This window comes from Primulina huaijiensis, chromosome 11 (assembly GCF_012295235.1).
Source record: "Primulina huaijiensis isolate GDHJ02 chromosome 11, ASM1229523v2, whole genome shotgun sequence".
In the NCBI taxonomy this organism is placed as follows: Eukaryota; Viridiplantae; Streptophyta; class Magnoliopsida; order Lamiales; family Gesneriaceae; genus Primulina; species Primulina huaijiensis.
Window position 1 is genome coordinate 19,630,828 of NC_133316.1, and position 27,953 is coordinate 19,658,780.

Genomic DNA, 27,953 nt, shown 5'->3' on the forward strand with positions numbered 1-27,953 from the left:
TTAGCTTTATCATGTCAACTTTAACTCACTCCCATGTTACTTGAAATGCTCATGATCGCAAACTAAGTTAACTAGGGGTTCTCCTTCAACTACTTCAACTTACAACCACCTCGGTATACCTTCACTTGAGCTATTTCATACCTTGGTTTGTCAAAGGACTTCGGAGATACCACGTGTCATCCTTCATGTTACTGTTTATTGAGTATGGTAAGCCATGTTGTGAGTCTAACCTTCATTGCTATTGTTGTAACTAGTGGTATACACCAACCGAATCGAGCTAAATATGACGAAATTTTGAAGGCTCGAATTAGTTATATTCGAGTTCGAGCTCAATTCGATGTTTGAAAATCTAAAACTTTATGCTCGAATTCGATTCGAATTAAAACCCAAGTTCGAATTTGGCTTGAAAGATTCGAACATATTTGTTAACTATTCAAACTATTGCTCGAAAACAAGAACTTGAAATTTATGAAAAAATTGTACCCAGAATATCATGAGTGTGACAATTGTATCCAGATTCAATCGGGATATCTTATGAAAAAATTGTACCCAGAATATTAAAAGAAAATCCAGCACAAAATTTCAATACATATAAGATATGTGATGCTTAGGTGAATTACACAAGATTTTATTCATTTAAGACACATTTTAACTCTCTAAACAGCTCTCTAAATAGATCAATATACCTTGAACCAATTAAACGTTAATTATCTTTTGGTCTAGTTACAATAACGAAGTTCAGCTTTTGAGTTCAAATCAGATTTGTCTCGTTACAATGTTATAAAAATATAAAACTTAATTGGAAACATTAGTCAACAAAGTGGACCGAAATGAATTTTACCTAATTTTTAAAGGGGCCGTAGGAATGAATATTCCGCAAAGAATAAAGATCTGATACTCTTGGTAAATTTGTTCGCGTTGTTTATGGTAAAAATAAAATAAAAATACGCCGAATTAGTACAGATTAAAATTAAAAATAAATAAATACTTGAGCGCTCCCAGTGCAAAATTTCAAACGAAAAAAAATGCTTTGGCCTCGTACAAATCTTGCTGTTACGCAGATTTGCAGAGAGTAAGAGATCTCCTGCAGCAATGCCTCATCGCAACATCTCCACTACTCAGTCTCATCCCCTCCCTCTGCTGGTAACGCTCAATTGCATCGAGGACGCTGCACTTGAACAGCAATGCTTGTCGGGAATCGCGCGCGTGGAGCATGTGCCTCTCAGCAGGTTGGCCGAGTCTCGGATCGAATCTGCGGCGGCTGTGCTTCTCCACTCGCTCGCCTTCCTCCCGCGCGCTGCTCAGCGGAGACTCCGCCCTTGGCAGTTGATTCTCTGCCTCGGTTCGGCCGACCGTGCTGTTGATTCAGCCTTAGCTTCCGACCTTGGCTTGAGCCGGATGATCCACGTTGACGTCAGCCGTGCGGATGAGGTGGCGGATACCGTGATGGCGCTTATTTTGGGACTCCTTAGGCGGACGCATCTGTTGTCGCGACGCGCGCTCTCGGCTTCGGGGTGGCTCGGCTCAGTGCAGCCACTTTGTCGTGGAATGCGCCGATGCCGTGGTCTGGTGTTGGGGATTGTTGGTAGATCTGCCTCTGCGACGTCTTTGGCTAATAGGAGCTTGGCGTTTAAGATGAGTGTGCTCTATTTTGATGTTCACGAGGTATGCTGAACTACTTAATTGTGTTTGTGTTGGCAGTTTGCATTGGTCTATCGTATTTTAATTGACGAACTATGCGGACTGTAATTGTTTTCTTGTAGTTTTACTTAGTTTATTATTGGTTTATCGGTATGGATTACAGCTAAGGGAGTTCTGGAAACTGTTATTCAGTTTATACTTTTGTATATCTTCCCGTGTGTAGCATAGCCATTCACTGCTTTGTTAAGCTACCGTTTCACTTTAAATAGTTGTAATTAATTGTACTTTGTAATTTACAATCAGTTCGATTATGCAATGTGATGTTCTTGTTGATTCTATCTAGTTTAACATTATTTTTAGATACATTTTTTGCTAATTTCACGGTGTTGCATGCTTAATCCGCATATTAGCTAAGCTGGCTACCAACAGTTGTATCAATATTTCGGTGAGCCAAAAGTTCTTTTTTGATTAATATGCTAACTTTTCGAGTATAAAGTTCTGTACTTTTAAATTATGTCTTGGTTTCATTGACTTTAGCTATTTTGCATATTTGGTAGGACATTTTCATACGGTTACATGTGTTTATTCTTTGTATAATCTTCTAATTAAGGTGTTTGTTTCTGGAACCTATTTAGGACAATGGTAGAATGAGTAGATCTTCATTGACATTCCCATCTGCAGCGAGAAAAATGGATACTCTAAATGATTTGCTTGCTGCAAGCGACCTCATATCTCTGCACTGTGCTCTGACTAATGAAACAACTCAAATTATCAATGGAGATTGTTTGCAACAAGTAAAGCCTGGTAAATTAATAAATTGCTTGTGAGATTCTGTGGTCCTTGATTTTTGAACCCCGTGCCTTATAAGGGTGATATTTCTATGGAAGGGGCATTTCTTGTGAATACTTGTAGCAGCCAGCTGCTGGATGATTGTGCTGTGAAACAACTGTTGATTGATGGCACGCTTGCTGGCTGTGCCCTGGATGGTGCTGAAGGGCCACAGTGGATGGAAGCATGGGTATGAAATATAGTGTTAGCCTGTTAGGGTATGGATGTGATAAATATGTGGTTTAGAGAGATACGAAATTGCATTTTTCTTTTGGGTATTATTGTTATTATGATCACTTATTTTTTTTCTCGAAGGTTTTTATTGCTTTTGTTTGTATGGGAATCTTGCCCATATCAAATGTAGCAACCCCTGTAACTGAAAGCTTGCGTATTTTGATTTTTACTGTCCTTCATACTGGGGTGTATGTGTGGGATCACATTTAAAATTCGGTATAAGTACTCAGAAAACCAACGGAAGGGTGGTATATAGGGTTTGACAGAGTTATGCATTGTTGCATTTTTTTTGGGGTTCAAATTACTAATATGGTTTCCATGGTCATTTGTTAGCATACTGTAACTGCCATCACTGAGAATATAAGCCCTGACACCTCTCAGGAATCAGGATAATCATATTGCGTTTTCTCTAGCATTTTACTGCAATTTTATCACCAAATTTCAGGTGAGGGAAATGCCCAATGTTCTGATACTTCCTCGAAGTGCAGATTATAGTGAAGAAGTATGGATGGAGATAAGAGAAAAGGCAATTTCCATTTTACAGAAATTTTTCATGGATAATGTCATCCCAAAAAATGCTGTATCTGATGATGAGGAGGAGGAATTGGAAAGTGATCTGGGATTTGTGAATGAACACCATCATTTGCTTGGCAATGAAACTTCATTCCAAGGTTCTATAGGTGATAGAGTGGCTGAAGATATTCAGTCACCAGCTGAAAGCTCCCAGAAAAAGGTTTTAAATCAGTCAAAAGAGGCATCATCCCATACCCAAGGTTCTGGTTTGTCTCAAAATACTTCCAGTAGATCTGAAATAAAGCGAAGCAGATCGAGTAAGAAGGCTAAAAAGAGGCATGGGCGCCAAAAATCTCAGCATAAAACAGATGATTCTTTGACTTTTGAAAAAATAAATACTTCTTACAGAGAAGATGACGCTAATATGAGTGGCACAGATCAGGTGTTGAGCTCCAGTTCACGTTTTGCTTCTCCTGAGGATTCACGGAACAGGAAGACATCAATTGACTCAAAAGCAGAATCACCTCCAGAGCTTATCCTGACTCCATACTTAGAACTCTGTGAAAAACCTGGTGAACCGCTGAAAGACGGTTGTATTATTGCTTTACATGCCAAAGATCGTCCTGCGCTTCATGTCTCTAGGAAAAGAATTCAAGGTGGTGGTTGGTTCCTTGACACATTGCCAAATGTCACAAAAAGAGATCCTGCTGCACAGTTCCTCGTTGAATTGAGAAGCAAGGTATGTAGATTGAGATTTTCTTTTGTTTTTTTGTTGTACTTGATATGATCTGCTTTCTGTGGTTGTTGATGTATAAGAGCTAAAAGTTACAGAACATAGTGAATGAGAATGTTATGTAAGAAATCTAACTATTTTATCTTTGATAACCATGCTTTGCAGGATTCAATGGGGTTCAGATCATTTACAGCTGGAGGAAAGCAGTTACAGGTATTGCGATTGAGTTGTAAAAATGTTGTCAAGCACTTCTCGAGTGTCTAAGAATGATGGAAGGGGTAGGATGTGATGATATATTTAGGATCTGTCAAAATAAACTAATCTACTCCCAATTGTTAAATATGTGGTTTTAAAAGCATAAAAGTTAATCAAGTTCTGTATATTTGACTTTTGTTATCGTATAATTGAGTTTGTCCCAGTTCTCTTTCCGAATAATGCGTGGTTCTTGACATGACAATTAGGAAATACTTGGAACTTTTATTATCTCAATATTAACTTTGATTTTGCAGATCAATAGAAGAATGGAATTTGTATTTGCTAGCCACAGCTTCGATGTCTGGGAGAGTTGGACAATTGAAGGTTCTTTGGAAGATTGTAAGTTGGTGAACTGCAGAAATCCTTTGGTAAGTTCTCATTTTGACAGTGCCCGTATTATTAATTTGTGAATTGCTGCTACACAAATCCTGATTTTACGAAGTATTATATTTTCTCTTATGTCACACTTTCCATGAAATATGTTCCATTCGCAATGATTTGCAGGCCATATTGGATGTGCGTGTTGAAATTGTTGCATCCATAGGCGAAGATGGTATCACCCGCTGGCTTGACTAGGCCTTTGGAGTTGGAACGATCGGTTTTAACCATTTGATTAAGGTTTGTAATATGTCTGAGAAGATCTTATCATTTGTAATGCATTCAATGCTTGTGCTGAAATCACGGATGCAATTTTATGATAGATGAACCTGCTTTGTTGGAAAAGCCGTGTTGCTCAATTTCAATGATATCTAATTCTTCCACTTTTGGGTGCTGGCCATTCATTCCTCTTGAGTTTTTTCTTTGACCAATGACTTCCGGTGCATATTTTGGTCTCTCCCCATCGAGTGCAAGCATGAAGACCGAACTTTGTGTATGAAACCACCTCCATTTCTTCACATTCAAAAACCTATCAGATCTCATAAAAGGAAAAAAAAACTATTAGGTATAAATCTAATTTTTCTTCAATCTTATCCTTCCTTGTTTTTTATTTATTGGATCTTACAAATTTTAAAAAAAATTGATTATTTTAAAGCGAAAGTCAATTTTTATGCTTTAACAAAAGATAAAAATTATTGGATGATTGTATGTATAATACGATAAATTGTTAAAAATTTCGTTAAAGTAAATTTAATTATTATAATAATTATCTTTGTATAACTTTGAATCGATTTAATTCAAGTTCAATATTCTTGGTAAAAATGATGTTTTAACTTTTAATTAATATTGTTAATTATTTAGGTAATTTAACATCTTTGAAATGTAGTGTACTAGTAGTAGTACCTAATCTAAAACGATAGTCAAAATTCTTTTTTCTTAATAAAACTGATTATATGTTATTATTATTCTGCGACATAATATTTTAATTTTTATTAAAAAAATGTAATCTTTTAAATCCATTTACCTGAAATAATCATAATGATTTATACTTGATAATTTTAGCAAATACTCGTGACTTGATACATGGCGTTGATTGCAAATTATGTGATATCTATAATTCTATATTATTATTATTATTATAATTTTTGGTGTCATGATCTCTTTTAATAATTATATATATTAATAAAGTATTAAGATTTTAAAGTAATTCATATGTAATTCAGCGTCTAAAGTCTTTTTTTTAATGATTAAGTTGTAGGTTCAATTTTTACTTGGGTTTTATTTATTTATTTTTTAATTCATATTTCAAAATTATATTATAGTCTCTCACTATTTTTTGTAATTATATTTTGATATTCATTTAAATTTAAATTAAATAAATTATAAAAAAATATTGTATGCACGAGTAATACATTAAACTTGTGCATTTAATATGCTGAATCGATCTCTTGCTTATCCAATTATCCGTAATTAATCTCTCTCTATTATATTAATTAACGCGCACTTTGTTATACACGTATCTATCTGTTAACAATAGTATAAGTTGCTGCGTCTGGAAATGATCTTGGCAAGCGTGCCTATGGCTAAAGCCTCCTTTATCGGCGCAGAACAGCCTCTGGCTCCAGATCTCGCCGCTGATCGTGCAGTCCTCCGCACCGGCCGAGATTCTCGCCGCCGCGACATCGTATTCGTAGTAAATCCTCGAGGTATCTCGTGTTTTACACACGCTCTATCAGGTTTTGACTTGCTAAAAAAATGGATGTAGGCTTGGACACACTGTTTCGCTCACAGTTGCACTGTTTGCAGTTTGAGTTTTGAAATTTCTGAAATCTGAAATTTAGAACTGCTGACTCTGAGCAGGAGCTAATGGAAGGACGGGTAAGGAGTGGAAAAAGCTGTTGCCTTACCTGCAGTCTCGCCTTGGTTCTGAATGCAATGTGAGAAATATTTTTATTCAAAACTATTAATTCAAATACCGAGTTATTTTAACTAGTGATTTGTTTCATGATTAGATTGATTTCTGTCCTCTATAATGATCAATGGTGGTGTTAGTCTTTCTTTTCGCTTAAGTTTCTTCTTCTGTTTACATTGAACTCTGCTGGTTTGGCTTGTATCTGGCAGATAGCCTATCCCTTCTGTGGTATGGTTCTTTCCGGTTGGCTTTACCATAAACTTTCAGTCGATGAATTCGAAAAAATTTCATGGCCCTTGCTATCTCTGTGTCACGGCATACAAAATTAATATATTGTCGTGTTTACTATTTTTATTTAGACAGAAGCGTAGCTTACTTTTGCGTGTGGGTTAGCATAGCTTTTCTCATGTGCTTCTTCAATTTTCCATGGAGTAATTTTCGAATGTTTTTCCCTCTTATGGTTAGATATGTGAATCTTTGACTGCTGGTCCTTGTCATGCGATAGACATCACAAGGGAGGTGAGAAATACTATCTAATGTATGTGTAAGCTCATAATAATCAATTATTTGAATAGAAATTTATTATATAACCAGGCTATACGTGAGGGTGCTGATGCGATAATTGCTGTTGGAGGTGATGGAACTCTTCACGAGGTATCTTTTATTTATACTTCAGATAGATTCTAGTTGGCTACAGCATGAAATAACTTATTGCTGCCACAATAGAATTACATTGTAGATGACATCATCATGTTATCTCTGATATCTTTTGGCCACTAACTCACAGGACATTATCTTCACGAATTTCAATTCCTCTTTAAGTGTCGAAATAACTCGGAGGTTTGGAGTAAAGAAATAGCTGAAGGGATTAATAGACAAGCTTGCAAGATTGTTCGATGTTCCATGTTGTTAGTTCATACCACGAGCCCTTATTTGTATGACCATTTGTGGCATATGTCGATGCAAATATAATTGTTTTCGTCTTAATAATATGTGAATGGATGGCTTCTCTTTACTGGATATGGGCTTTTGACATCTCACATTTTTTTTCTCTATTTGACTCTTTTAACATCATATCTAATGAACCATCATGTATTCATTTTAAGGACATCCTGTATATTGCTTTAAAAGTGGCCTCTAATATAAATATAAAAAAGTATGACCCAGTTAATTTGAAAATCGTAGGTTGTAAATGGCTTTTTCTGGGGAGGTAAACCTGTTGCTAATAATAATTCGACTGCTGTCCACACCACTGCTCTCGGTGTAAGTGATACTTGTGTGTTTAAATTCTAACATGTAGAGTTTCTTTTGGATATAAGTTAGTGCGTTAATCTCTTTTGACTTGATCATTGGAATATAAGTTTTATCTGCTGTCCTCTCTGCAGCTTATTCCCTTGGGAACTGGTTCCGATTTTGCAAGAACATTGGGATGGTCAGTTCAATCTCCCGCAGCTGGTTGTTTCTGATTGGCTTTCTGTACTTTTAATTTCATGCACACATGAGAAGAAAGAAACAGATGTTCTATTTTTTTTTGGTGTTATCAGGAAAAATGATCCTTATGATTCCATTGACCGAATTGCTAAAGGTATATGTTGTCTGCTAGCGCTTTACCAGATTTCTACTCTTGTCAACGTTGTAATAAGTTGCAGCTCTACCACATTATGTGCCCTTTTGTTCTCCTCTATTGAGTAATTTTTCAGGGATGAGATCTCACATTGATGTTGGATTCATTAGTGGAGAAAGTGGCGAACCACATTATTTCATAAATGTTGCTGATGCTCATTTGTAAGGATGAATTTGTGTGCATCTATTATGGAGTGTAATAAACTATGGTTTTGTGCTAAAAAATCCATCTTGATTTTTTTTCTTGTACTTCTAACCTTGTAGGAGTGCCAAGGCTGGTTATTATGCTTCAAGATACAAAAAGTTCGGAAATCTCTGTTACATTATTGGAGCTTTGCAAGCTTTTTTCAGTCATCATAACCAAGACCTTAGAATTAAGGTTTATTTTGATTTTTTTCCCTGTGCAAGACCTCTACAAAAATCTTAGATAATTTGCCTTAAGTTATTCTTGTCTTAATACAAGCTAACATTTTGTTAATTTCATCAAGGTTGATGATGGTGATTGGGAAGTATACTCCCAAGTAACCGCTCTTTGCATTGGAAATGCTAAATATTTTGGTGGTGGAATGAAGATTTCCCCAAATGCCGACCCCTCTAGTGGGAATTTTGAGGTGAAATGCTGACACAATTCATTTATCCACGTCTATAGCTTTTTGTTGCAAAAACTTTACTTTCGCATACCTGTCCAGGTGGTCATTCTTCAGGATTTCAAGTGGTATGACTTTGTTCTCAAACTGCATAAGCTATACAATGGTACACACTTATCAGTGAACAATGTATCTTCAAGAAGGTACCCATCTCTCACGTGAAAACTATAATTTGTTCATTCCTCTGTATTCTATACTCATTGGTCACTGTCGTGGACTTTGAAGATGAGTGTTCTGTATCTGATAAAGTTGTAATTCGGGCAAAGTAATTGAGGTTTCAAGCTGTTGAGAAATGTTTGAACTTGTTACTAAGATGAAACACAATTATTTTTAATGACCGACTTAGTGGCTTAGTGGCAGTTTTAAAGTTCTCAACTTGTGAAATTTAGATTGCTTGAAGCTTGCATGTTGACTTCTTCTTTCTTCTTGATTTATTTACGTTGATAGAACAAATTTTTTTTAGCTTCGTTTGGTATATTTCTTCGGGCTTTATATGACCTGGTATACCAACTTTAACGCTTCTTCTATTTTCCAGAGCATGTTCAATTGAAGTCCAGGAAATTGTAAGAAGTGGCGACATCTTTGTCCAGTCGGATGGGGAATATTTAGGCTTCCTTCCAAGGAAATTTAGCATATTACCTGGCGCTATTGAAATGATACGCTAACTTCCTCCCGACTAACTCAACATGAGTGAAGAAACCTGCTGCTTTTTGTAACACAACAATAAATGCAAGCTTCCTATTGCCTGCCGCATTGCTGTTCTCCAGAATCAACATCACAAGAAAGAAGATGCTCTCAACATGAGAAAGAAAAAAGGAGTCCTTTTGGCAAATCCATGTTGTTGACTAGATTTAAGATGATGTTTCGTGGCTGGTTGAGTAAAATGGGGTCGAGCTTGTGAAATAAAGTTCGAACTTTTTGTAGTGTTAACATTTTCTTTGACATTATTCTATCAGTGTATATTTATTTCTCACCCTTGTATGGATTATCAATTGCGATGCGAGCTCGCCTCATTTCTCTGTTTTTTCTTGCCAACCAGAATATAATATTGTTTATCAAAACCTTATTTTATATTGAATATATTTAAATTCTTCGTATTTTTCGTTTGCTTCTGCATCTGGTAGCAGGAGTGCCCAGTCTTCCGTCTGATTGGCCCACAATATTTTATGGACAATATTTGTAGAAAGCTGCTACTGATACCGCTCTTCTTTTCTGCAAGCTTTTTGCGATGGACACTTTTCTTTCATTCAAACCTGTGCTTATCCCTCCCTCTCCAAACCTCCATTCTAATTAACCATCTGATTTTTAGTCCTAACTATTGCCAGAAAGTGAACAAATTCCGAGGCTGTGCAAAGAGTAAAACTAATCAAGATTCTGAAACGGAAAATGTGTTGCTCAAAATCGCCTGATATGGCTCTGAATTTCTTGGTATAGCTGCTTCTTTCCTCCGTTCTCCAACGAGGACCGAGGATGCAGGAGGAGGTGTCACAGAGCTTGCTATTGATGGGTTAGGAAAGATTGATCGGGCTGTGGTTGTGGCAGCCATCAAAGAGGACTTCCAAAGATCATACTTTGTCACTGGTAAAATACTGATATTTATGAAATAATTGCTCTTGAATATATCTGCTTCTGCAAATGGCAAATAGCAAATGAGCCTTGTACAAAGTAAAATTGCAAATTACCCGTGGAACATGAAAGCTGCAGATTGGTGTTTGATTTGTCTTAGTGGATTACTTCAGAAAGTGCAAATTTAACTTAGATAAGTGGGTTATCACCAATGTAAGTATGCGTTTGTGCTTACGCCTGTAGAAACACCCCCTAAGTTTAAAGTCATTGGACCTTTGAATGATGAAAATAAGTAGTAGATGCTCCAAGAAATACCCTTTACAGGGATAATCCTCGACTTTAGGCTTTGCGACAGGGAATTTTATCATTTTTTCCCCTCGAGAAAGTGAGTTTGTCATTTTGACACATCATTTATTGACAAGGAAAAGTGTGTTTTTGGTAGCCAGATATGTGCTTTAGACATTTATACATAATATTTTTTTTTCATTTTGATGGAATGGCCTGGTGACAAAGTTGAATCCCTCTTCGTATGCTGTTAAAAAAATTGCAGTTCACCATGTTTGGGACCTTTGGGTTGGAAAATGTTTGGCTTCTTTGTGGGGTGTGTTTTGAAATCACCTGAGCTATGGACATCCTTTTATTCATTTTTAAAGGTAACGAATGAGTCAAGGAAAACTAATCTTGCTCTTTAATGCTTCAGGAAATCTGACACTTGATGCTTACGAAGAGAATTGTGAATTTGCTGATCCAGCCAGTTCCTTTCGAGGTCTAAGTGAATTCAAAAGAAACTGTACCAATTTTGATTATCTACTTGAAAAGTGAAATATGAACTCATGAAATGGGAGGACTTTGAGGTCAGATCAACAACCAAACAGCTCAACTTGTCCCAATACGCTCCCCCTTTTAAGTTCCAGCAACTTTTCGTAGTTACATAACCTTTTAATTTGGCACTTTATACTTTTGTCTTTGAGACGCCGTGTACATAGAAAGCTGGTGGATTTTGAGGTTTCGTATGTTTTTTTCCAGCTTATGAACAGGAGAAGGAATTGGGTACTGGCGGTTTATATGTGTCATGTCATTTCCGTAGAAGCCCATTCTTTCAGGTGTATATCAACATACAAATCATGAGGGCAGAGAATTATGGGTCTGCTTGGTTTATTATTCAGGTAAATTACGCGTAACACCCCTTAGGTTTGTCCTAATCACAAATGCTACCTTATTATGAACTGTGAAAAACACACCTGATGTTCTGTCACCTACACATTCCTTCTTATTTCGCATGCCATTAGGAAAGGAAAACGATGACAGAAAACCACAGGTGTTCTTTGAACGCTTCCGTTAGTTGCATCTTTAACATCAGTTGAGTGCAGTTGAATTATTGAAAATTTATACGTGCTTGTGATCATGCCAAATTGCAGGGGAATCTGTTCAATTTCTAGATAGCATGCATTGTGAAGAATATGAACAATGTGTAATAGGTGAATGCGAACAACAAAAGATGCGAACATTTAAACTTTAGACCAAGAGAAGTAAATTTGAAAAATCTCCGGAAGAAGTAATAACAAATAATATAGTTAGCAAGGAAAGGTATAATCTGTATTGTTGCAGTCAGATTTTCAAATTTCTATTGTTTCACCTTCTTTGCATTCATGAACGTCGATTGCGACCGTCCCTTCTTTTTGTGTTGGAAGCACTATGCAGCAATTTCTCCTTGGAGGCTGCAAATAAAAAGAAAATTGAGAATCAGTACAATTGAAGCAAACGAGAGAATACCACTGTCTAGCCATGTTAATGTATTTTGTTTTGAAGATATAGTCCGTTTACCTTGTCCCATAAATTGGGATCAGGCTTCTTATAAACTTCCACTCTATAAACACTTGAAGGATCATGATCCATCTTCCAGTTGCAGCTCGTCTCCGACTTCGACACGACGTATTCGCTAGCGGTTTTGTTTGTTGCATTGTTAAACACGGCGTTGGATAACACGTAAACTGATGGCCTTTCACAAGCATTCCTCCCCAACGGTCTCGTGTTGAATATCAAACCAGAACCATCACCTACTCTGTACCAATCCAGAAAAGTTCTTGTGGGCATCTCCATGTCAATGGCCCTAATAAGGCCGCGATAGATGTGGGCTGTGTAGCCCCATGAGTTCGAAATCGTCCAGTTACGGGTTTTATCGTAACATATGGACTGCTGAATGAGCCCAGCTGAGTCCAGTCTCATGGGCATCTTAAGACGTTTAAGGGCATGGGACTGGTCCACGTTTGGGAATATTGGGTCCATTACATCGAGGTGGTGGAGTGTAACTAATGGTGCTATTGGATGCGCAGATAGTAGGCCCATTGGGTTGCCATAGATGTCCAGCTGCAGTCAAGAGTGATCAAATTAGCATTTCATATTAATTAATTACGTATATAGTTTTGATATATTGTCCATACACTTAACGAGATCAATTAGAAAATTAGAATCTCTATCACGGCGATATATTAAAAGAGCTCGAAACATCTTTATGTAAAATAAACAGTCGATTAAAATGTATATTTAAATCACAAACGTAAATCTATTGGCAGTGTTTTTGCGTTTTAACAATCATTTCATAAAAATAAAATATGATATAAATGTGAATAAGGCACATATGCTTGTGATTTAAGAATATAGAGTTTCAAAAAGACTATTGATTTTATACTAGGGTCACACATAACAGCACAAAATAAGATTTTATTTTATTTTATTTTATTTTTTTGCATATGAGATCTTTAATATTGAAACTAAATACTACAAAAATTTCAAAATTGAAAGGATGAAGAAATCATATTCTTGTCAATCCTTCAAATATAATTTATGTATAAAAAATTTATGTTACTTTCTTTAAAAATATTTTTAAAAAAAAACTAACTTTTTGTAATTTTTATTATTATTATTGACATCATTGTTTGAAAAATGCACGAGACATGTTGGTATGCCACCCGGTACTACCACCGAATCCGAAGCAGATAAAATCAAATCAAACCTGGTGAAATCCAACTTCCTTCGTGAGAGGAACTCCAAGTTCGGACATGCAAGCGTGGATCCTATCATCTGAGCCGTACATTGCAGGGTATCTCTCTATGCATCTATCTTGCATTTTTTCAAGTTCTTTAGCCAATGGATAACTTATGGCAAACCCTCCCCCTCCATAAGCCATATTGTACGAAAAACGTAAGTTTTGTGTATGACTTTCCGTGGTACTACCAATATAATAAAACTTGGTATGATCATATTTGGACAAAACCCTAACAAGATTATCGGCCACGAAAACCGTATCATCGTCTCCCAACACGATCCATCTCACATCATCCAACTCCAACCTAACGATCTCCGACACTATACGTGATATTCTTAAAGCGGAACGGTCACCACCTATGTGGGAATACGGGAACTCTGATGTATCGCTCGATATCTTCACTTCAGGAAGAGACTCGTCGCTGTCGACCGGCTTATCAAGCCATGCGAAACCTCGCATCTCCTCCGGCCTCCACCATATTTTAATGTACTCTTTCCTCCTGTGCCATAGTTTAGAAGAAGCTCCAATGCCAAAAACAACGTGTTTGAGTTGGGTTCTCTCTTGAAAACTAGGGTTTTGAAGTGCAACTTCTGTATGGTTTTTCGAAAGGGAATCAACAAGGTTTTGAGAATCTACTGTTCTAATTAAAGCATCGTTGTTATTGTAGTGATCTCTTAAACAAAGGGGCATGTCATTTGAAGCTGATCTGAAGATGAATAAAAACAAGGAGAAGACGATGAAGTTGGCCAGCATCAACGATATGATTATCCTTGATGAACAATTTTGGTGTTTTGATGACATTGTTGCATCCAACTGCATTCAGGTGATTTCCTTGCACAATCACTCAGTGTTCAAGATGATGTTTTACTATTAAAAAAAATCAATGAAGATATGCAGTGAAGAATTTTGAAATATCTGGAATTAGCTTTAAGATTTTACTGTCCAATTAGGAGACTTAATGTATCAGGATTGTAATAGATAATTTATAGGTTCTTCTAAGATGATATAGTAAAATCCTTGAACACAACGGAACCGGGTTTGGATTAATTAATCGGATTTCTTGTTGGGCCTGGTCCATTATATAAACCAGTTTTTAGTTGGGCCTGGCAAACTTTGGCACTGATTGGCATACGGCCCAGGATTGAGAACGAAATAATCCATCATATGAAATTGTTGACCCGAAATATTTAAACAAAAACCGAGCCCTCAGGGAGAATTGAACCCAATTTGGCCCATTTGCTCGCAACCGACCACGATCGAAGTGGAGATCAGTTACTGCATGGGATTTGAACAAAACTGGAGAGGAAAAGGTCGACACAATCAATCATCAAACAACTGCTGAAATATCCTCTGCAACATCTTTTAAATTTTCAGCAATAGTTTCTAAAATTTCAGCAGCTCTTATATTGTCAATTTCATGTTTTTAATTTCGAATAGTTTTTCTACAAGTCCCTGGCGTTTATAAACGATATTTTCACTTTGTTTTACTCAATTCCAGTTTATAAATATGTTTAATGCATTCAAAATAACATAATTAATTTTCTGTCTTGTTTGCGAATCGATTCTTTGTCATTTCTTTTGTTAAACGGTAATTCATTTCTTTAGCATGCAGAAGTTAGAGTTAGAACCAACAATCAAATCAAGAATTCAAGTCGTTTATCTTAAAATTTAGATTTTCTTATTTTATGGTTTTCAATCGGCGTCGCTTTGGCACCTGTCATGCCCGCGTTTTTACAAAAATTATCGTCGAACAAGTTTTCACGCCGTAAACTCGAAAGATGCCGCCCAGAAGAAATAATTTTAAAAGAACTAAAGAGGGCCTTCAGAGCCAGAAGGACATCTAGAGCACAAGGATCGTGAAAGTGAATGTTGGATGATTGGTTCAGAGTGTGATAGATGAGGCAAGGTTGCATGGGGATGGTTGAAATACTGAGTTGATATCAAGTATCCAGCCAATGTTGGATATGCTGTTGAATAAGAAATTTGAGGATTTTGGCAAGATGACGATGGGTAAACATGAAAAAAATGGTCAAGTATTGTCTCCAAAATCATCCTTTTACTGAGAAGAATAATTCAAATGTACTGATGTTGAACAAGGTCAATCCTCTGAAAATATTCAAGCAAGCGAAGCAGGTCGCTTGATAGTTCCACCTTTCATATAACAAGTAATAGGGGAGAGTATACTCCTCCATGTCATAGAGAAGAAGAAAGTTGGAGTAGAAATCGCAGCTATGGAAAACATCCTATAAACATCTCTTATGCATTTAATACTCATGATGTACAACCTGACATTTATGTGTATTCATTTGCAAAAGAGAATAGCATGAATGACCCAAGTATTAACCCCAATTTTAACAATCGAGGGCAACATATCAGTTTTATCCTCCCATATTCCATTAGTGAGGAAAGTGATACAAGACCTATACGGGCCTAGTTTGAGGCATGCACTGTTAGAGTAGATGCTCTGCAAGCCAACGGTTGGCTAGGGAATTTATTGACTCAAGTGAAATAAACAATCTTTATTTTAATATAATTTAACTTTTAATGGTTTCGTTATACTTTATCTGTTTACCCATGCAAGCAGCATAGATAAAGTCCTTGATTATGCTTTAATACAAATGAATCGTAATTCGATGTTGAAACTCATTTGTAAACACTGCATATTCTAAATTCGTTCCTAGTCGATTCAGCCGCCTAAAATAGGGATAAAGGTCGCTTGAGCTCGAGACTAACATCTGTGATGTTGTGTACTGCGTTTCTTGGTAAGGGCATAGAGATGTCCAAACATGCAGATGGGTAGTCATATGATGATTATACCGAACAACCCTCCCTCGGACTTTCCAAGTGGTTATCATTCATCGAGAGGATAAGTCCGTGGTTATGATTGTACACCATTAGTCCTTACGACCCGGGACAACACTGAGGCTCTATATGCTAGGGCTGTGCTTTGACTCGTTTACCGGCTCCAGGAGAGTCATCAGGTGGCGAGGTTGGGTATAGTTGCGACACATATAGGAGCCAGTGCATTGTAGTCGGGGATTCACCGCTCACCTACGGGTGTGGATATCCTATGTGATCTGATGAAATAATAGTGCGTGGAATCTCTGGCCAGAGTATGAGATGTACGTTGGAGAAGGAGTTCTCCAATAGTACATGCGATGCCACTATTATATGTGTCACATAGTTATCGAATTGATATGCAACCCTCGATGAACCAATGGTTGCAGATTCGATCGGGATATATGAGATGAAGGGACCGTACTGTACGCTAATCATAATCGACTGGTTCTTGCAGGCACTATCAGTGATACCTAGGGGATCATGGGGCGATGCTACTAGACGCTCTTACCATGATCCGATGGGTGCAATCAGAAATGAGTTCTGACATTCTTGATCAAGGTGTTGATGAAAAGAATGGGGCTAACTAGGGTAAGCCCGAATAAAGGAAATTGTCCTGAATCACAAAGAGTTGTGAACCCACGGCTAGCTGTATCCCTGAACCATTGAGGGTCACACAAGTACTGGATTATTTTGTTCCCGTTGAGATAATAAATTCAAGGAGTTGAATTTATAGAAAATGTTGAGATAATAAATTCAATGAGTTGAATTTATAAGAAATAAGTTTGATATGATCAATCGATAAGCTTATAAATAAAGTTTATAAAAGCTTATAGAAATTTTGAGAGCATGACTGTTAAGACAGTCAAAAGGAATGCACCTGCCTTATTTATACATTGGTGATCTCGAAATTAAAGTGTGCATCATAATAACAAATAAGTTGAATTTGTCACATCGATGATATTGGATCGTCGATCGGGATTATGATGAGATTAATGTAATGGGAGCATGAATCATGAGCTTGTAAGAGTATAAGCTCATCATGCAAATTTATTAAAGTTCAAATGGGCTTTGATAATTAATTATATTTTAATTGAGTTAAAATATAGCTCATTAAGTTTTTGTAAAATATGGTATTGATTTATGTAATATGAAAATATTCATGATACCATAATTTTAGAAACTAGCACACAAAGCAAAATAAATAATGCATGATATTCTTGAAAAGATATATGCATTAAAAGAAATCGAGATTGGCTATAGTTGGCATGCATCTTAGAATCTTTTATTAACTTAATTAATTAGATTAATTAAGTAAAGAAAAGATTAGAAAATATAATAATAAATTTTTTTTATCATTATAATGCATGCATTCGGTCGAATCAATAGAGATTTCAATAAGGCATTCATTCGGGCCATCTTGGGAAAAAGAATATATAGTTAACTTAATTAATTAGATTAATTAAGTTAATGATGGATACAAAAATAATAAGAATATTTTATTCTTATAGCATAGCAAGGATTCAAAAGTTTTTTTTTGGAGTTTTACGAAAAAACTTTCGGCTCCTCCCAAGTTTCGGTGGCGGCTCTCAACTATTCTCCTTTCTTTTGCAAGAAGTTTTCGGCAATCCTAATTAATAGAATTGAGTCGATTTCTTCTTCGTGTTCTATCTCTACGTGAAAGTTCTTCTAAATTTCTAGTGCAATTTAGAAGAGGAACAAATAATCCGGTCGTGGACCTGATTCGGAGATCGAAGAACGTTCGTAGGGATTTACAAGAGCTACGTCCGCTAATACCGGTGTAGTTGGAGCCAAGTGAAATTATTCACCAAAGGTATATTTTAATGCCCTATGATTATTTATTTAATCGTAAAACCATACGAGCGCCCAAGTCAAATATATTTTGATTGTCAAAATAAAATAAAATTTTTAAAACTTCCGCTGCGTTTGGGCGCGTAGAAAACCGAGATCCAACATGCACAACGACCATAATTTCATAAGCCATATCCAGAAATGTTAGATTGTGATAATATCTATCCTCGGGGTTATGTAGTATCTTATTTTACCTTATTCTCAAGAGAAGATGATTAGGGATGTAAACGAGTCGAGGCGAATAGTATCGAGCTCTAGAGATGTAAGATGAGTAGGGATTTAATAATCATGATGCTGGTTGATTCAGTAGCCAAGAACGATTTATTGTCTTTTATGGACGGTTTTCTGGTTATAATCAAATCAATATTGCAGAGGATGAACTATCAGATGTCTTGGGGCCATTGGCTCGTGAATGTCTTGTAATTTCATTCGGTTTGAAGAATGCCGGTGCAACTTACCAACAAGCAATGAATGCTATATTTTATGATATGATTGGGCGTTATGTGGAGGTATACATTGATGATATCATGGTGAAGTCTTTTAAAACCTTGTATCACATTGAATACTTGAAAATAAGCTTTGAGAGGATGAGGAAACATGATTTAAAACTCAATCACTTAAAAGTGTAAAAGTAGAGGGAAAAACAATTGTGAAGCAGGCCCAGACAAAGAAATTTTGGTGTAAGTGGAAGGAGCTGGCCAATCAAGAATTAATTTGTTGAGAAACATAACATATTCGATTCCTCTGTTGGAAAGATAAGGAATTAATGAAAATTTGATTACACAAAAGAGAAGTTTTCGAAAATTCATACCCAATGGCTTCCTCGAGAGTGGGATCTTGGTCGTCAGGGCTTGGTAAGCTAGCCATCCCCGAGTAAGATGAAGACAGTCAGGAAAAAGGCTATAATCAACTCAAAAGTAGACCAAATAGGCCACTTTAATCCAAGTTTCTCGGCAGCTAAGAGAAGATCAACACAAAAGATACAAAGTACTTATAAAGTTGCAATGCATTGAAATGAAACATATACTCGAGTAGCCATGGATAGAACAAAGTTTAGAAAGTATCGGGGTGAGATACAAATGCACATGTACAAGAGCAAATGAAACTACAGGTAAAAGATCCAAACCATACAAGATGTTGGTTGTGTGTCACGTTTCGAGAAGGAAATATAGTCAGTCCAGTCTACATATGAAGATCCAGATACAACACAACAAAGATCATACATATCCAACCGAAGCCCCGAATTAGTCAAGATACAAAGAGTCGGCCAAAAAAGACAACTCGAATTTAACTGATTTTAATCACCCATGGCAGCAAACAGAAGATCAAATGTCCACCACACAAGCTTCTATTTACAGAATTTTACAGTGTATATGAAAATATCAAGAAGATAATAAAGATTACTTAATATTGAATAGTTTCTCAAATTTCAACAACTATTATATTGTCAATTCATGTTTTTTAATTTCCATTATTTTTTCTACATGGCCCTGGCGTTTATAAATGATCATTTCACTTTGTTTTGTTCAATTCCAGTTTATAGATACGTTTAATATCGTTCCAAATAATATAATTAAATTTCATGTTGTTTGCAAATCAATTTTTCATCTTTTTTTTGTTGTTAAACATTCATTTCTTTAGCATCTAAATATGAAGAGACTAAAAACTAAAACGAACGACAAAATCATGAATTCTCGTCGATTAGTTTAAAAGTCAGTTTCTTTTTTTGTTTTCAAGTGGTGTCGCTTAGACACCTAACACAACCACTCTTTTATCAAAACTAATAACAAAACACATGCGTTATACGTGGTTAACGAAATTGAGTGCAGTTATGAATATTAGTCGTAAATTAAATTTCCGAGAACAGAGTAATATGATTGGTAAATACCAAAGGGCTAAGTGTGAATAAGTGAAAGTTTAGGGACGTCCGTGGAATTTAACCTTTCTTTTTTCCTTTGTTTTTATTTTTATTATATATATAATATTTTCTTTATTTTGTGCTTCGCCCCTGTACCCAAGCAAACTACACGTGTTCTGTCGAATGTCCCTTTCTCCGAATATTTAAATTTTCTCCCTTCACAGGTGTTCTTTAGATTCTTCATTTCCTCCAAAAAAAAAATTTACAGTTCTTCTCTTATTTAAAGTTCAGAAGCTGGTTGAGGTGTTGAAATCTAGAAAGCTGGTTATTCATAAGCATTGTTCTTCTTCTTCTTGTTTTTTTTGTGTGTTAATTTGATTCAACCTTTTTTCCGTAAGATTTATTGATATTGGTGTAATACGTGAATTTGTAGATTCTTACTTCTCCACGATTTTGCTTTGTTTTTCTTATTGCAGATTTGGAGTGTAATTCATGTTAAAGTGCTGGGACTTGGACTTTGCTAAGGTGAAGATTTTGATTACTAAGTGACTGTGTAGAAAATTCTGCCGAAATTACTGTATGGCTGCGGTGAGAATTTCTTGGCTGAGACCTTTATGTTCTGCTGCAAAAGCTAATTGTGGATTTGATATTAAACCGTCTCTTGCATACACAAGTAAATGTTATCACACTAGAGAATCTGGGCATGTGCAGAATCTTGAGCGAAATAGTTGTAGAATACTGTGTTTGAACTCTGCTATTTTTGCACGGTGCTCAAGAGGGGGTTACTTTGATGCTTGTTATAGAAACAAGCTATTGGTGAATTCGTTTTTTCGAGGTAGTTTTTCATATGTAGGGATCAGCTCTTTGGCTAGTAATAGGCTGTTTTCCTCATCTAGCGAGGGTAAAGGTAGCATTACTCGTGATTCAAATGTTATTGCTAATTCGGGTGCAAGTGGGAGCAGTGTGACTGATGGTGGTGTTGGACAGGACGGTTGGATTGGTAAAGCAAATGACATCTGGCAATCGACGGTTGAAGCTGTGAAATATAGTGGGGAAAAGGCGAAATCGGTGTCAGATGAAGCTGCTCCTCATGTTCAAAAGTTTCTTGATACCAATCCTTACCTTAGAGATGTTATTGTACCAGTAGGCGGAACTTTGGTCGGAACTCTACTGGCGTGGTCGTTGTTGCCGAGCATCTTGAGGCGATTTCACAGATACTCTATAGAAAATCCGGTTGCTTTGTTGGCTAGGAACACGCTGTGGGGTTCTGTCCCTTATGAGAAAAGCTTTTGGAGTGCAATGGAGGACCCAATTCGATATTTTATTACGTTCATGGCATTTTTGCAAATGTTAGTGTATCTATATTTGGTTTGAGGTTCTTTTGATTAGGTAGGAAAAATGGATTTAATCTTCTTTTCTTCCGCAGTGGTGAAATGGTAGCTCCAACTGTTATTGCCTTACAATACATCGTGCCTGCTTGGAGGAGTGCTTTTGTTGTTTCACTTGTCTGGTTCCTGCATCGCTGGAAAACAAATGTTATTACTCGAGCTTTGGCGACTAAGAGCGCGGAACATGTCGACAGGGATAAGTTGGTAACTCTGGACAAAATCTCATCTGTTGGACTCGTTGTTGTTGGGTTGATGGCTTTAGCAGAGGCATGTGGAGTGGCTGTGCAGTCAGTTATTACCGTAGGAGGCATAGGAGGTAAGTTTTTGTTAGTGATGATGGTTCATGATAGAAATGATATGGAGTATATTTCAAGGAATAACTTTTTTTATGAGTTATGAAAATAAAACGTCCATAGATCATATGTCATCTTTTTGTATTAAAATTATTTTAGTCACCAGATTATTTTATTGTTTTGACTTTGTTAATGACTGTTAACAAAATTGAGACGAATTTGCCATGATATGAAATCTCAACAGCGAGAATCATATCAGAATAACTATGACCTGTCTACAGTTTACATTTAATCAAGAAGGTATAATTAATTTAAAAGAGTACCTCGTAGAATATCTTGGCCCGGAAGTGATGCAATTACCAGATTAAGATAATCGACAATTGCTACCGTTTTATCAATAAGACCACTGGCCGGTCCTTCCATTCTCCATATTATATTTCTCTTTGGGAGGGGGGGGGGGTTCTTTTTGGTGATTTCTTCCAACAATCAATTGTACTATACAAATAAGTGCTTTAATAGTTCAAATCTGATTGTTCGTTCTGGACATGATTGAATAAAGATTTTAGAAAAACTCTATTTAGTTCATTATTAATTGGCTGGAAACCTATGTTACCCTGACCCGATCATTATGTATGTTCTTTGTGTCAAGACTGCATATTCTAATTGGAATGTCAATTGATAGTTTTGGAAGATTGATTTCAAGGATGTCTTATCTTTCAATTCTACATTTATATCTACAAATAAAATTTTGTTCTCGTCAATAAATAAATTTAAATCTGACTGCACCATCTTGTATATGTTATCAGGAGTGGCAACTGCTTTTGCTGCAAGGGACATACTTGGGAATGTTCTCAGTGGTCTTACCGTGCAGATATCACGACCATTCTCGATTGGAGACACAATCAGAGTACGTAAAATATTTGCGTCTTAGAAATTATATGGATTTTTTGCGTACAGGTTGTGTTGGAGGAAGATAACATAATATTTTGGTTGTAAAAATATGTAAATTCCATTATTTCGTAATGATAATTACAATCAATAATCACCTAATATATAGACAACCCTAGACTATATAGAGCTGAATATTCAATCTCATAAATTAGTTGATTTCTTAATCGACAATAACAATATCCTCAATTATAGAGATATACTAAATCAATTTTGATTTGATCTCTTCTCTTTGACATTCCCCCTCAAGCTGGTGAATAGATATCTGTCATTTCTAGCTTGGAAACAATCTCTTGACATGGTGGGCCATTCTATCCCTCGGTGAATATGTATGCTAGCTGGTTTGTAGAGACGTGGTGTACAAATTAAGCATCTATCCAACTTTTCTTTAATGAAGTGTATGTAGATCTTAATATGCTTTGTTCGATTATGCTGCATTGGATTATGAGCAATATTGATTGCTGATTTGTTATCACAATAAAGTCTTATGGGCCCATTCCACTTCACCTTTAGATCTTCCAAGATGATCTTCAACCAAAGCAATTCGCTAATTCCTTGAGCCATAGCTCTAAATTCTGATTCTGCACTTGACATTGCTACAACATTTTGTTTCTTACTTCACAAGTCACAAGATTTTCTCCAAGAAAGGTGCAATATCCCGTGGTCGATTTAGAGTCAATGATGACCTAGCATAATTTGCATCTGTGTAGGCTTCAAGTTCCATAGCACACAAAGAAAGTATGGTTACCCTGACTTTGTACCCGATAGATTGCTTGACCTTCGTGAGTCTACCAAGTCACGCTCTTGGGGATTGTTTGAGTCCATGTAGAGCTTTCTTCAATCCAAAAACTTGTCCCTTTTTCATATTCTTCTCATATTTGGGTGGAATGTTCATATAGATCTATTCATCAAGATTTCTATGCAAAAGGTATTTTCACATCAAATTGTTGTAATATCCACCTATAATTTGCTGCAAGTGACAACAATATTCTGAAATGTTCATTTTTACAATTGGGGGAACACCATAGGACTGTGTGTACCCTTTGGAAACAAATCTTGCCTTATCTCTTTCGAATGTGTCATCCGATCTATATTTCACCGTATATAACCATTTACACCTTACTGACTGCTTTCCCACCGGTAAATCATTGATCTCCCAAGTGTTATTTTTCCCTAATGCTTTCATTTCCTCATTTATGGCTTGTTTCCAGTTTTCATTGAACAATACTTCAGATAAGCTGGAAGGGTATGAATATTATTTAAGTTTACTAAGTAGCTTCTATGTGGTGGTGAGTAGTTGTCAAATGTGACAACATTAGACAATGGGTAGCACGGGTTTTTAGTGCATTCTCTTGTTCCTTTGTGAAGTGCAATAAGTATATCAGTTGCATGTTTGTCGTGTGTAGTGGAGTTCTCAATTGTCACCTCAGTTCCATCACTCGGTTTGGAGTCTTGGTCTTGCACAGTTTCTGGGATTGAAGGAGCTGTCCGCCTTGAACATACCTGACCAAACAATCTCGTATTAGTCCGAGGAGGATTGGGTTCATTAAGGGCTGAGTTGGTTTCTTGAGGGGCTCGATGAGAGGCAGCACTTGGGGAAGAGCTGCTGGTTAGGAATGGAAGGGTTAATGGATCCTCATCTTCAATAGAAGGCTCTCCTGAAGATGAGGGGCTGAGATGTAGGATTGAGCTTCATGGAAGGTAACATTAGCAGAAACAAATATTTTCTTAGAAGGTGGATGATAGCACTTAACAGCCTTTTTGGGTAAGAGATACCCCACAAATACACATTTAAGTGCTCGAGGATCAAACTTGCCCCTACTTGGACTACGAACATGAACAAAACAGACACACCCGAACACTTTTAGTGGCACTTGATTAGTGTGCAGATTGGAAAATGACTCTGACAACATGTCAAGAGGACTTTTATCGCCTAAGACTCTAGAAGGGAGTCGATTGATAAGATGAGCAGCCGTTAAAACACCCCCCCAATAGGATTTAGGTAAATGGTGTTGAAAAAGAAAAGCTAGGGAATGTTAAGCAAGTAGTCATTCTTTTTTTCATCAAGTCCATTTTGTCGTGGGGTATGAACACAAGAAGATTCATGGATTATTCATCTTTTTGAACATAAAATTGTAAAGTAGAATTGAAATAATCCTTTGCATTGTCGGACCTAAACCGTTTGATTTGACTCCAAAATGGTTTTGAATCACGGTGTGAAAGACTGGAATAATTGAACTTAAATCGTATTTATTTTTGAGCAAATAAATCCTACACATTCAACCGTAATCATCCAACCGTAATCATCAATTGAAGAGATGAACCAATGAGCTCCAGAAATGTTTGTAACATTAGAGGAACCTCACACATCACTATGGACTAGTTAAAAATTAGTAGAACATCTTTAATAGCTTTGTGGAAAAAATACACGCTTATGTTTCGCAAATTCACATACATCACACGAAAAAAACTCAACATTTAATCCTCTAAATAGGTTAAAAAACACGACTTTGAGAGGTTTGAAGGATGAAAGTCCAAATCTACGATGTTGAAGCCATATTTCCTCTTTATTTGATAATAAAGCAGAATGGAAAGAATCATTTTGAACTAAATTGAGATTGTCTGGTAAGTCAAGGTAGTAGAGTCCATACCTTAGCATGACCAATCGTCCTCCCGATGCTTGGTCTTGAAATCCACAGCAATTAGAAGTCGGAAAACGTCAAGTCTGTAAAGCAACAGATATAATAAAAAGATTGAACCTCGAGACTCGAAATCTTCCAACCGAAAATGAAGGAAGAAGAAAATTCAAAATTCAATATCCGACAAATGACAAAATTACAAAAGTACGATATAACAGTAAAAACAATACATGTAAATGGATCGACTCATCAAGTTTCCATTGAAATATGATCCATACAAAGAAAAACACTTGTCATTCGTTTTTTATTAGCGATATCCCAAAAACGTTCTAGTCGAAATTTTGCTTTCAAATTACGTTTCGAAATAGTAGATGCTGTCAAAGGGAGTGACGATGCAAAGATTGAACCTCGAGATGTAATTTTGGAATTAAATCACTCAATCAAAAACAAAGAAAGAAGAAAAGTCAAAGTTAAATAGGCAAATGACAAAATAATCATAATTATACCAAAAGACAAACATAAGGCATGAAACAATTTAGTAAACAAATAATGAAAACTCACACTTTTATAATATTAATAGATAATAGATGTGTGATCATGTTTTGGTTTTTTCCCATGTTCCATGAATCATCTCAATACATTTTCTCAATTCGAGCTTGTTAGTCTCCAGAAAGAAATGAATAAGTCATACCAGCAGATTTATCGGGGATGGCATGTATTTTCATTCCATGCTCTAAGTGAGTCCTGAAAAATTACCTCGCTGTCAAGGTAAAAAACAAAACAAAATACTATAAAAGGGAATAGTTTTTGTTCTTTTCACATTTTTAGAACTAATGCAGGCTATCCATTTCCTTTCCTGGTGGTTGAGAGCTATGGAGGAAGTGAATTAAATACTTTACATCTAGTGACTCACAGTCTCGAGTCCACAGGCACCTTATTGCTCAAGATTCAATTGCATTCTACAGATCGGATAGTCTGTCATCTTTTTCAATATCCCTTTCATCCTTTTGCGCTTTGTTTTGCAGGCTGGATCTGTGGAAGGTCAAGTGGTAGATATGGGTCTCACTACTACATCATTGCTGACTGCAGAAAAGTTTCCAGTTATTGTCCCGAATTCTCTGTTTTCAAGTCAGGTATGCATATTTATTTCGTTTTCGTTTGTTGAATTACTTGGTTTTTTCTTGGATATTGTTTTAGTTTATATAATGACCAACAAAGATTATCCTGACAGTCATCTGACTTGTCTACATCAACAAATTTTATTATTGATTGATGGATACAGATGCAGTTGATGAATCATTTATGTCACATTCTTGAAAACATCATGATTAGAATTTCTATTAATATCAGCTTCCCCGGCTTCTTATGTTTAACACTTTGCATTAGCATGCATTTATGAATCGTTTCCAGATGTACGTTTGCGAACTGTAAAATTACTCGGTCAATATAGCAAGTGCAAAAGTCGATGGTGGAGTTCAAGATTTTTCAGTTCGGTAGAGGTTAACTAGATCCTTATGCCAATTATAGGTCATTGTGAATAAATCACGGGCCAAATGGCGTACCATGGCCACGAAGATCCCGATACAAGTTGATGACCTAGACAAGATTTCCCAGATATCAGAGGATATAAAAAGCATGCTCCGATCTAATCCAAATGTGTTCTTGGAGAAGGAGGCACCATATTGTTTCTTGTCTTGTATTGAGAGATCATATGCCGTTTTGACCATTGGATGCAATCTCAAAAATGTGGTATGTCCTTTTTTTATTTGGTCATTTCAAATATTTTATGATCTGAAAACAAGTTAATTGGACAAAGAAGCATACATAACCACTTGATTGGACAAGATTTTATCTATTTTTATCTGTTTTTGATTTAGCTATACTTTTAGAGTAGTTCCGAAAGCCTTTACAGTGATTATCATTTTCCAATTATTATAGTTATAAAATTGAAAACACCGGTGGATTTTGCTGGATTCGCTTTATAAATACAGCCCAACCTTATTATGCTTTTTCTGATTTTTATTGTTTTTCTGATTCACAACCAACTTAATGAATTTCTTCTAGTGAAATTGGATTTGGTCATTATGTAACTTTATATTTAGTTCAGTTCTTTTGATGAACCATGATACTATGATTGACTCTAGATGCATATCACTCTAATAGGTTCAGTGATGGTTGAATTCTCTCATTCTCCGAATCTTTTAAATTTTAAGAACATTAGTCAAGTTGGTTGAAGGCAGACTCTCTTAATCTTTTAACATTTAATTTAAATTTATAAGTTTCTTATTTAAATCGAATGATTGACATCACTTAATGGTCATCGTTGGTCTTCCATTTCTCCTGATACCCTTTCGTACAGACATTCCAAGATCTTGCATAATGTGTTAGTTTTATATATAACTCGGTTTAGCTGATGACAAGGTCCTCATGGTGTTGATGGTTGTAGGGCAATGAGGCGGAGCAGGATATTCTTCTGCAGGCTGTCCGAATAATCCAACAACACGGTGCTGCATTAGGCAGAACTTATGAAAACACTCTACATTGACACACTGATTGTTGCATCCTCTGGCATTTTGTACATAAGACTCAAAATAATGTCTTTCACAAAGACCATTTTGGATTCCTGTGTGTGTTTTACCCTTCAAAGCATTTGGAATTTAACACTTCGTGACTCTGCAAGTTTATTTTGGGAGTGAATGAAGTTAATTTGCTGTCGACATTTTTAACGTCTTTTGTATAAT

General features: G+C 36.2%; 4 protein-coding genes across 11 annotated transcripts; 3 read left to right on the plus strand and 1 right to left on the minus strand.

Moving 5' to 3' along the window:
- Positions 1 to 992: 992 nt before the first annotated feature.
- Positions 993 to 4,965, plus strand: LOC140988057 (C-terminal binding protein AN-like). Of its 2 annotated transcripts, XM_073456926.1 has the most exons (8): positions 993 to 1,665; positions 2,277 to 2,445; positions 2,529 to 2,659; positions 3,149 to 3,955; positions 4,115 to 4,162; positions 4,459 to 4,572; positions 4,709 to 4,822; positions 4,906 to 4,965. In XM_073456926.1, exons 1-7 carry the CDS (start codon positions 1,093 to 1,095, stop codon positions 4,778 to 4,780), a joined length of 1,914 nt encoding a protein of 637 aa, XP_073313027.1. In that variant the 5' UTR covers positions 993 to 1,092; the 3' UTR covers positions 4,781 to 4,822; positions 4,906 to 4,965. The 2 variants fall into 2 exon arrangements, with proteins under 2 accessions (XP_073313027.1, XP_073313026.1); XM_073456925.1 differs by having other exon boundaries at positions 4,709 to 4,965.
- A 1,090-nt stretch (positions 4,966 to 6,055) lies between these two features.
- Positions 6,056 to 9,777, plus strand: LOC140988018 (sphingoid long-chain bases kinase 2, mitochondrial). Its single transcript, XM_073456856.1, has 12 exons — positions 6,056 to 6,288; positions 6,443 to 6,519; positions 6,960 to 7,013; positions 7,089 to 7,148; positions 7,680 to 7,757; positions 7,880 to 7,926; positions 8,039 to 8,079; positions 8,195 to 8,279; positions 8,382 to 8,496; positions 8,606 to 8,728; positions 8,807 to 8,907; positions 9,300 to 9,777. The coding sequence occupies exons 1-12, from the start codon at positions 6,141 to 6,143 to the stop codon at positions 9,427 to 9,429; spliced, it is 1,059 nt and encodes a 352-aa protein (XP_073312957.1). The 5' UTR covers positions 6,056 to 6,140; the 3' UTR covers positions 9,430 to 9,777.
- A 2,041-nt stretch (positions 9,778 to 11,818) lies between these two features.
- Positions 11,819 to 14,117, minus strand: LOC140988886 (uncharacterized). The gene is made up of 3 exons (XM_073457968.1): positions 13,344 to 14,117; positions 12,155 to 12,697; positions 11,819 to 12,048 (listed from the first exon to the last, which is right to left on the minus strand). The coding sequence occupies exons 1-3, from the start codon at positions 14,064 to 14,066 to the stop codon at positions 11,947 to 11,949; spliced, it is 1,368 nt and encodes a 455-aa protein (XP_073314069.1). The 5' UTR covers positions 14,067 to 14,117; the 3' UTR covers positions 11,819 to 11,946.
- A 5,953-nt stretch (positions 14,118 to 20,070) lies between these two features.
- LOC140987820 (mechanosensitive ion channel protein 1, mitochondrial-like) lies at positions 20,071 to 27,931 on the plus strand. 7 transcript variants are annotated; one of them, XM_073456495.1, is made up of 7 exons: positions 20,071 to 20,117; positions 20,421 to 21,293; positions 21,371 to 21,648; positions 22,432 to 22,532; positions 26,238 to 26,345; positions 26,740 to 26,961; positions 27,659 to 27,931. In XM_073456495.1, the coding sequence occupies exons 2-7, from the start codon at positions 20,524 to 20,526 to the stop codon at positions 27,755 to 27,757; spliced, it is 1,578 nt and encodes a 525-aa protein (XP_073312596.1). In that variant the 5' UTR covers positions 20,071 to 20,117; positions 20,421 to 20,523; the 3' UTR covers positions 27,758 to 27,931. The 7 variants fall into 7 exon arrangements, with proteins under 7 accessions (XP_073312596.1, XP_073312598.1, XP_073312595.1 ...); XM_073456497.1 differs by having other exon boundaries at positions 20,111 to 20,168; XM_073456494.1 differs by lacking the exon at positions 20,071 to 20,117 and adding an exon at positions 20,125 to 20,268.
- Positions 27,932 to 27,953: the final 22 nt, after the last annotated feature.

Bases quoted from the DNA above. Each gene is read 5' to 3' on its own strand.
- LOC140988057 (XM_073456925.1), top strand. From the start codon at position 1,093: ATGCCTCATCGCAACATCTCCACTACTCAGTCTCATCCCCTCCCTCTG. The intron at 2,446-2,528 runs GTAAATTAATAA...TTTCTATGGAAG, and splicing joins TTTGCAACAAGTAAAGCCTG to GGGCATTTCTTGTGAATACT. The intron at 4,573-4,708 runs GTAAGTTCTCAT...AATGATTTGCAG, and splicing joins TGAACTGCAGAAATCCTTTG to GCCATATTGGATGTGCGTGT.
- LOC140988018 (XM_073456856.1), top strand. From the start codon at position 6,141: ATGATCTTGGCAAGCGTGCCTATGGCTAAAGCCTCCTTTATCGGCGCA. The intron at 7,014-7,088 runs GTGAGAAATACT...TTATATAACCAG, and splicing joins CGATAGACATCACAAGGGAG to GCTATACGTGAGGGTGCTGA. The intron at 7,149-7,679 runs GTATCTTTTATT...TGAAAATCGTAG, and splicing joins GTGATGGAACTCTTCACGAG to GTTGTAAATGGCTTTTTCTG.
- LOC140988886 (XM_073457968.1), bottom strand. From the start codon at position 14,066: ATGCCCCTTTGTTTAAGAGATCACTACAATAACAACGATGCTTTAATT. The intron at 12,698-13,343 runs GTTTGATTTGAT...TCTTGACTGCAG, and splicing joins AGGAAGTTGGATTTCACCAG to CTGGACATCTATGGCAACCC. The intron at 12,049-12,154 runs GTAAACGGACTA...TTTTATTTGCAG, and splicing joins ATCCCAATTTATGGGACAAG to CCTCCAAGGAGAAATTGCTG.
- LOC140987820 (XM_073456495.1), top strand. From the start codon at position 20,524: ATGGCTGCGGTGAGAATTTCTTGGCTGAGACCTTTATGTTCTGCTGCA. The intron at 21,294-21,370 runs GTTAGTGTATCT...TTTCTTCCGCAG, and splicing joins TTCATGGCATTTTTGCAAAT to TGGTGAAATGGTAGCTCCAA. The intron at 26,962-27,658 runs GTATGTCCTTTT...TGATGGTTGTAG, and splicing joins GATGCAATCTCAAAAATGTG to GGCAATGAGGCGGAGCAGGA.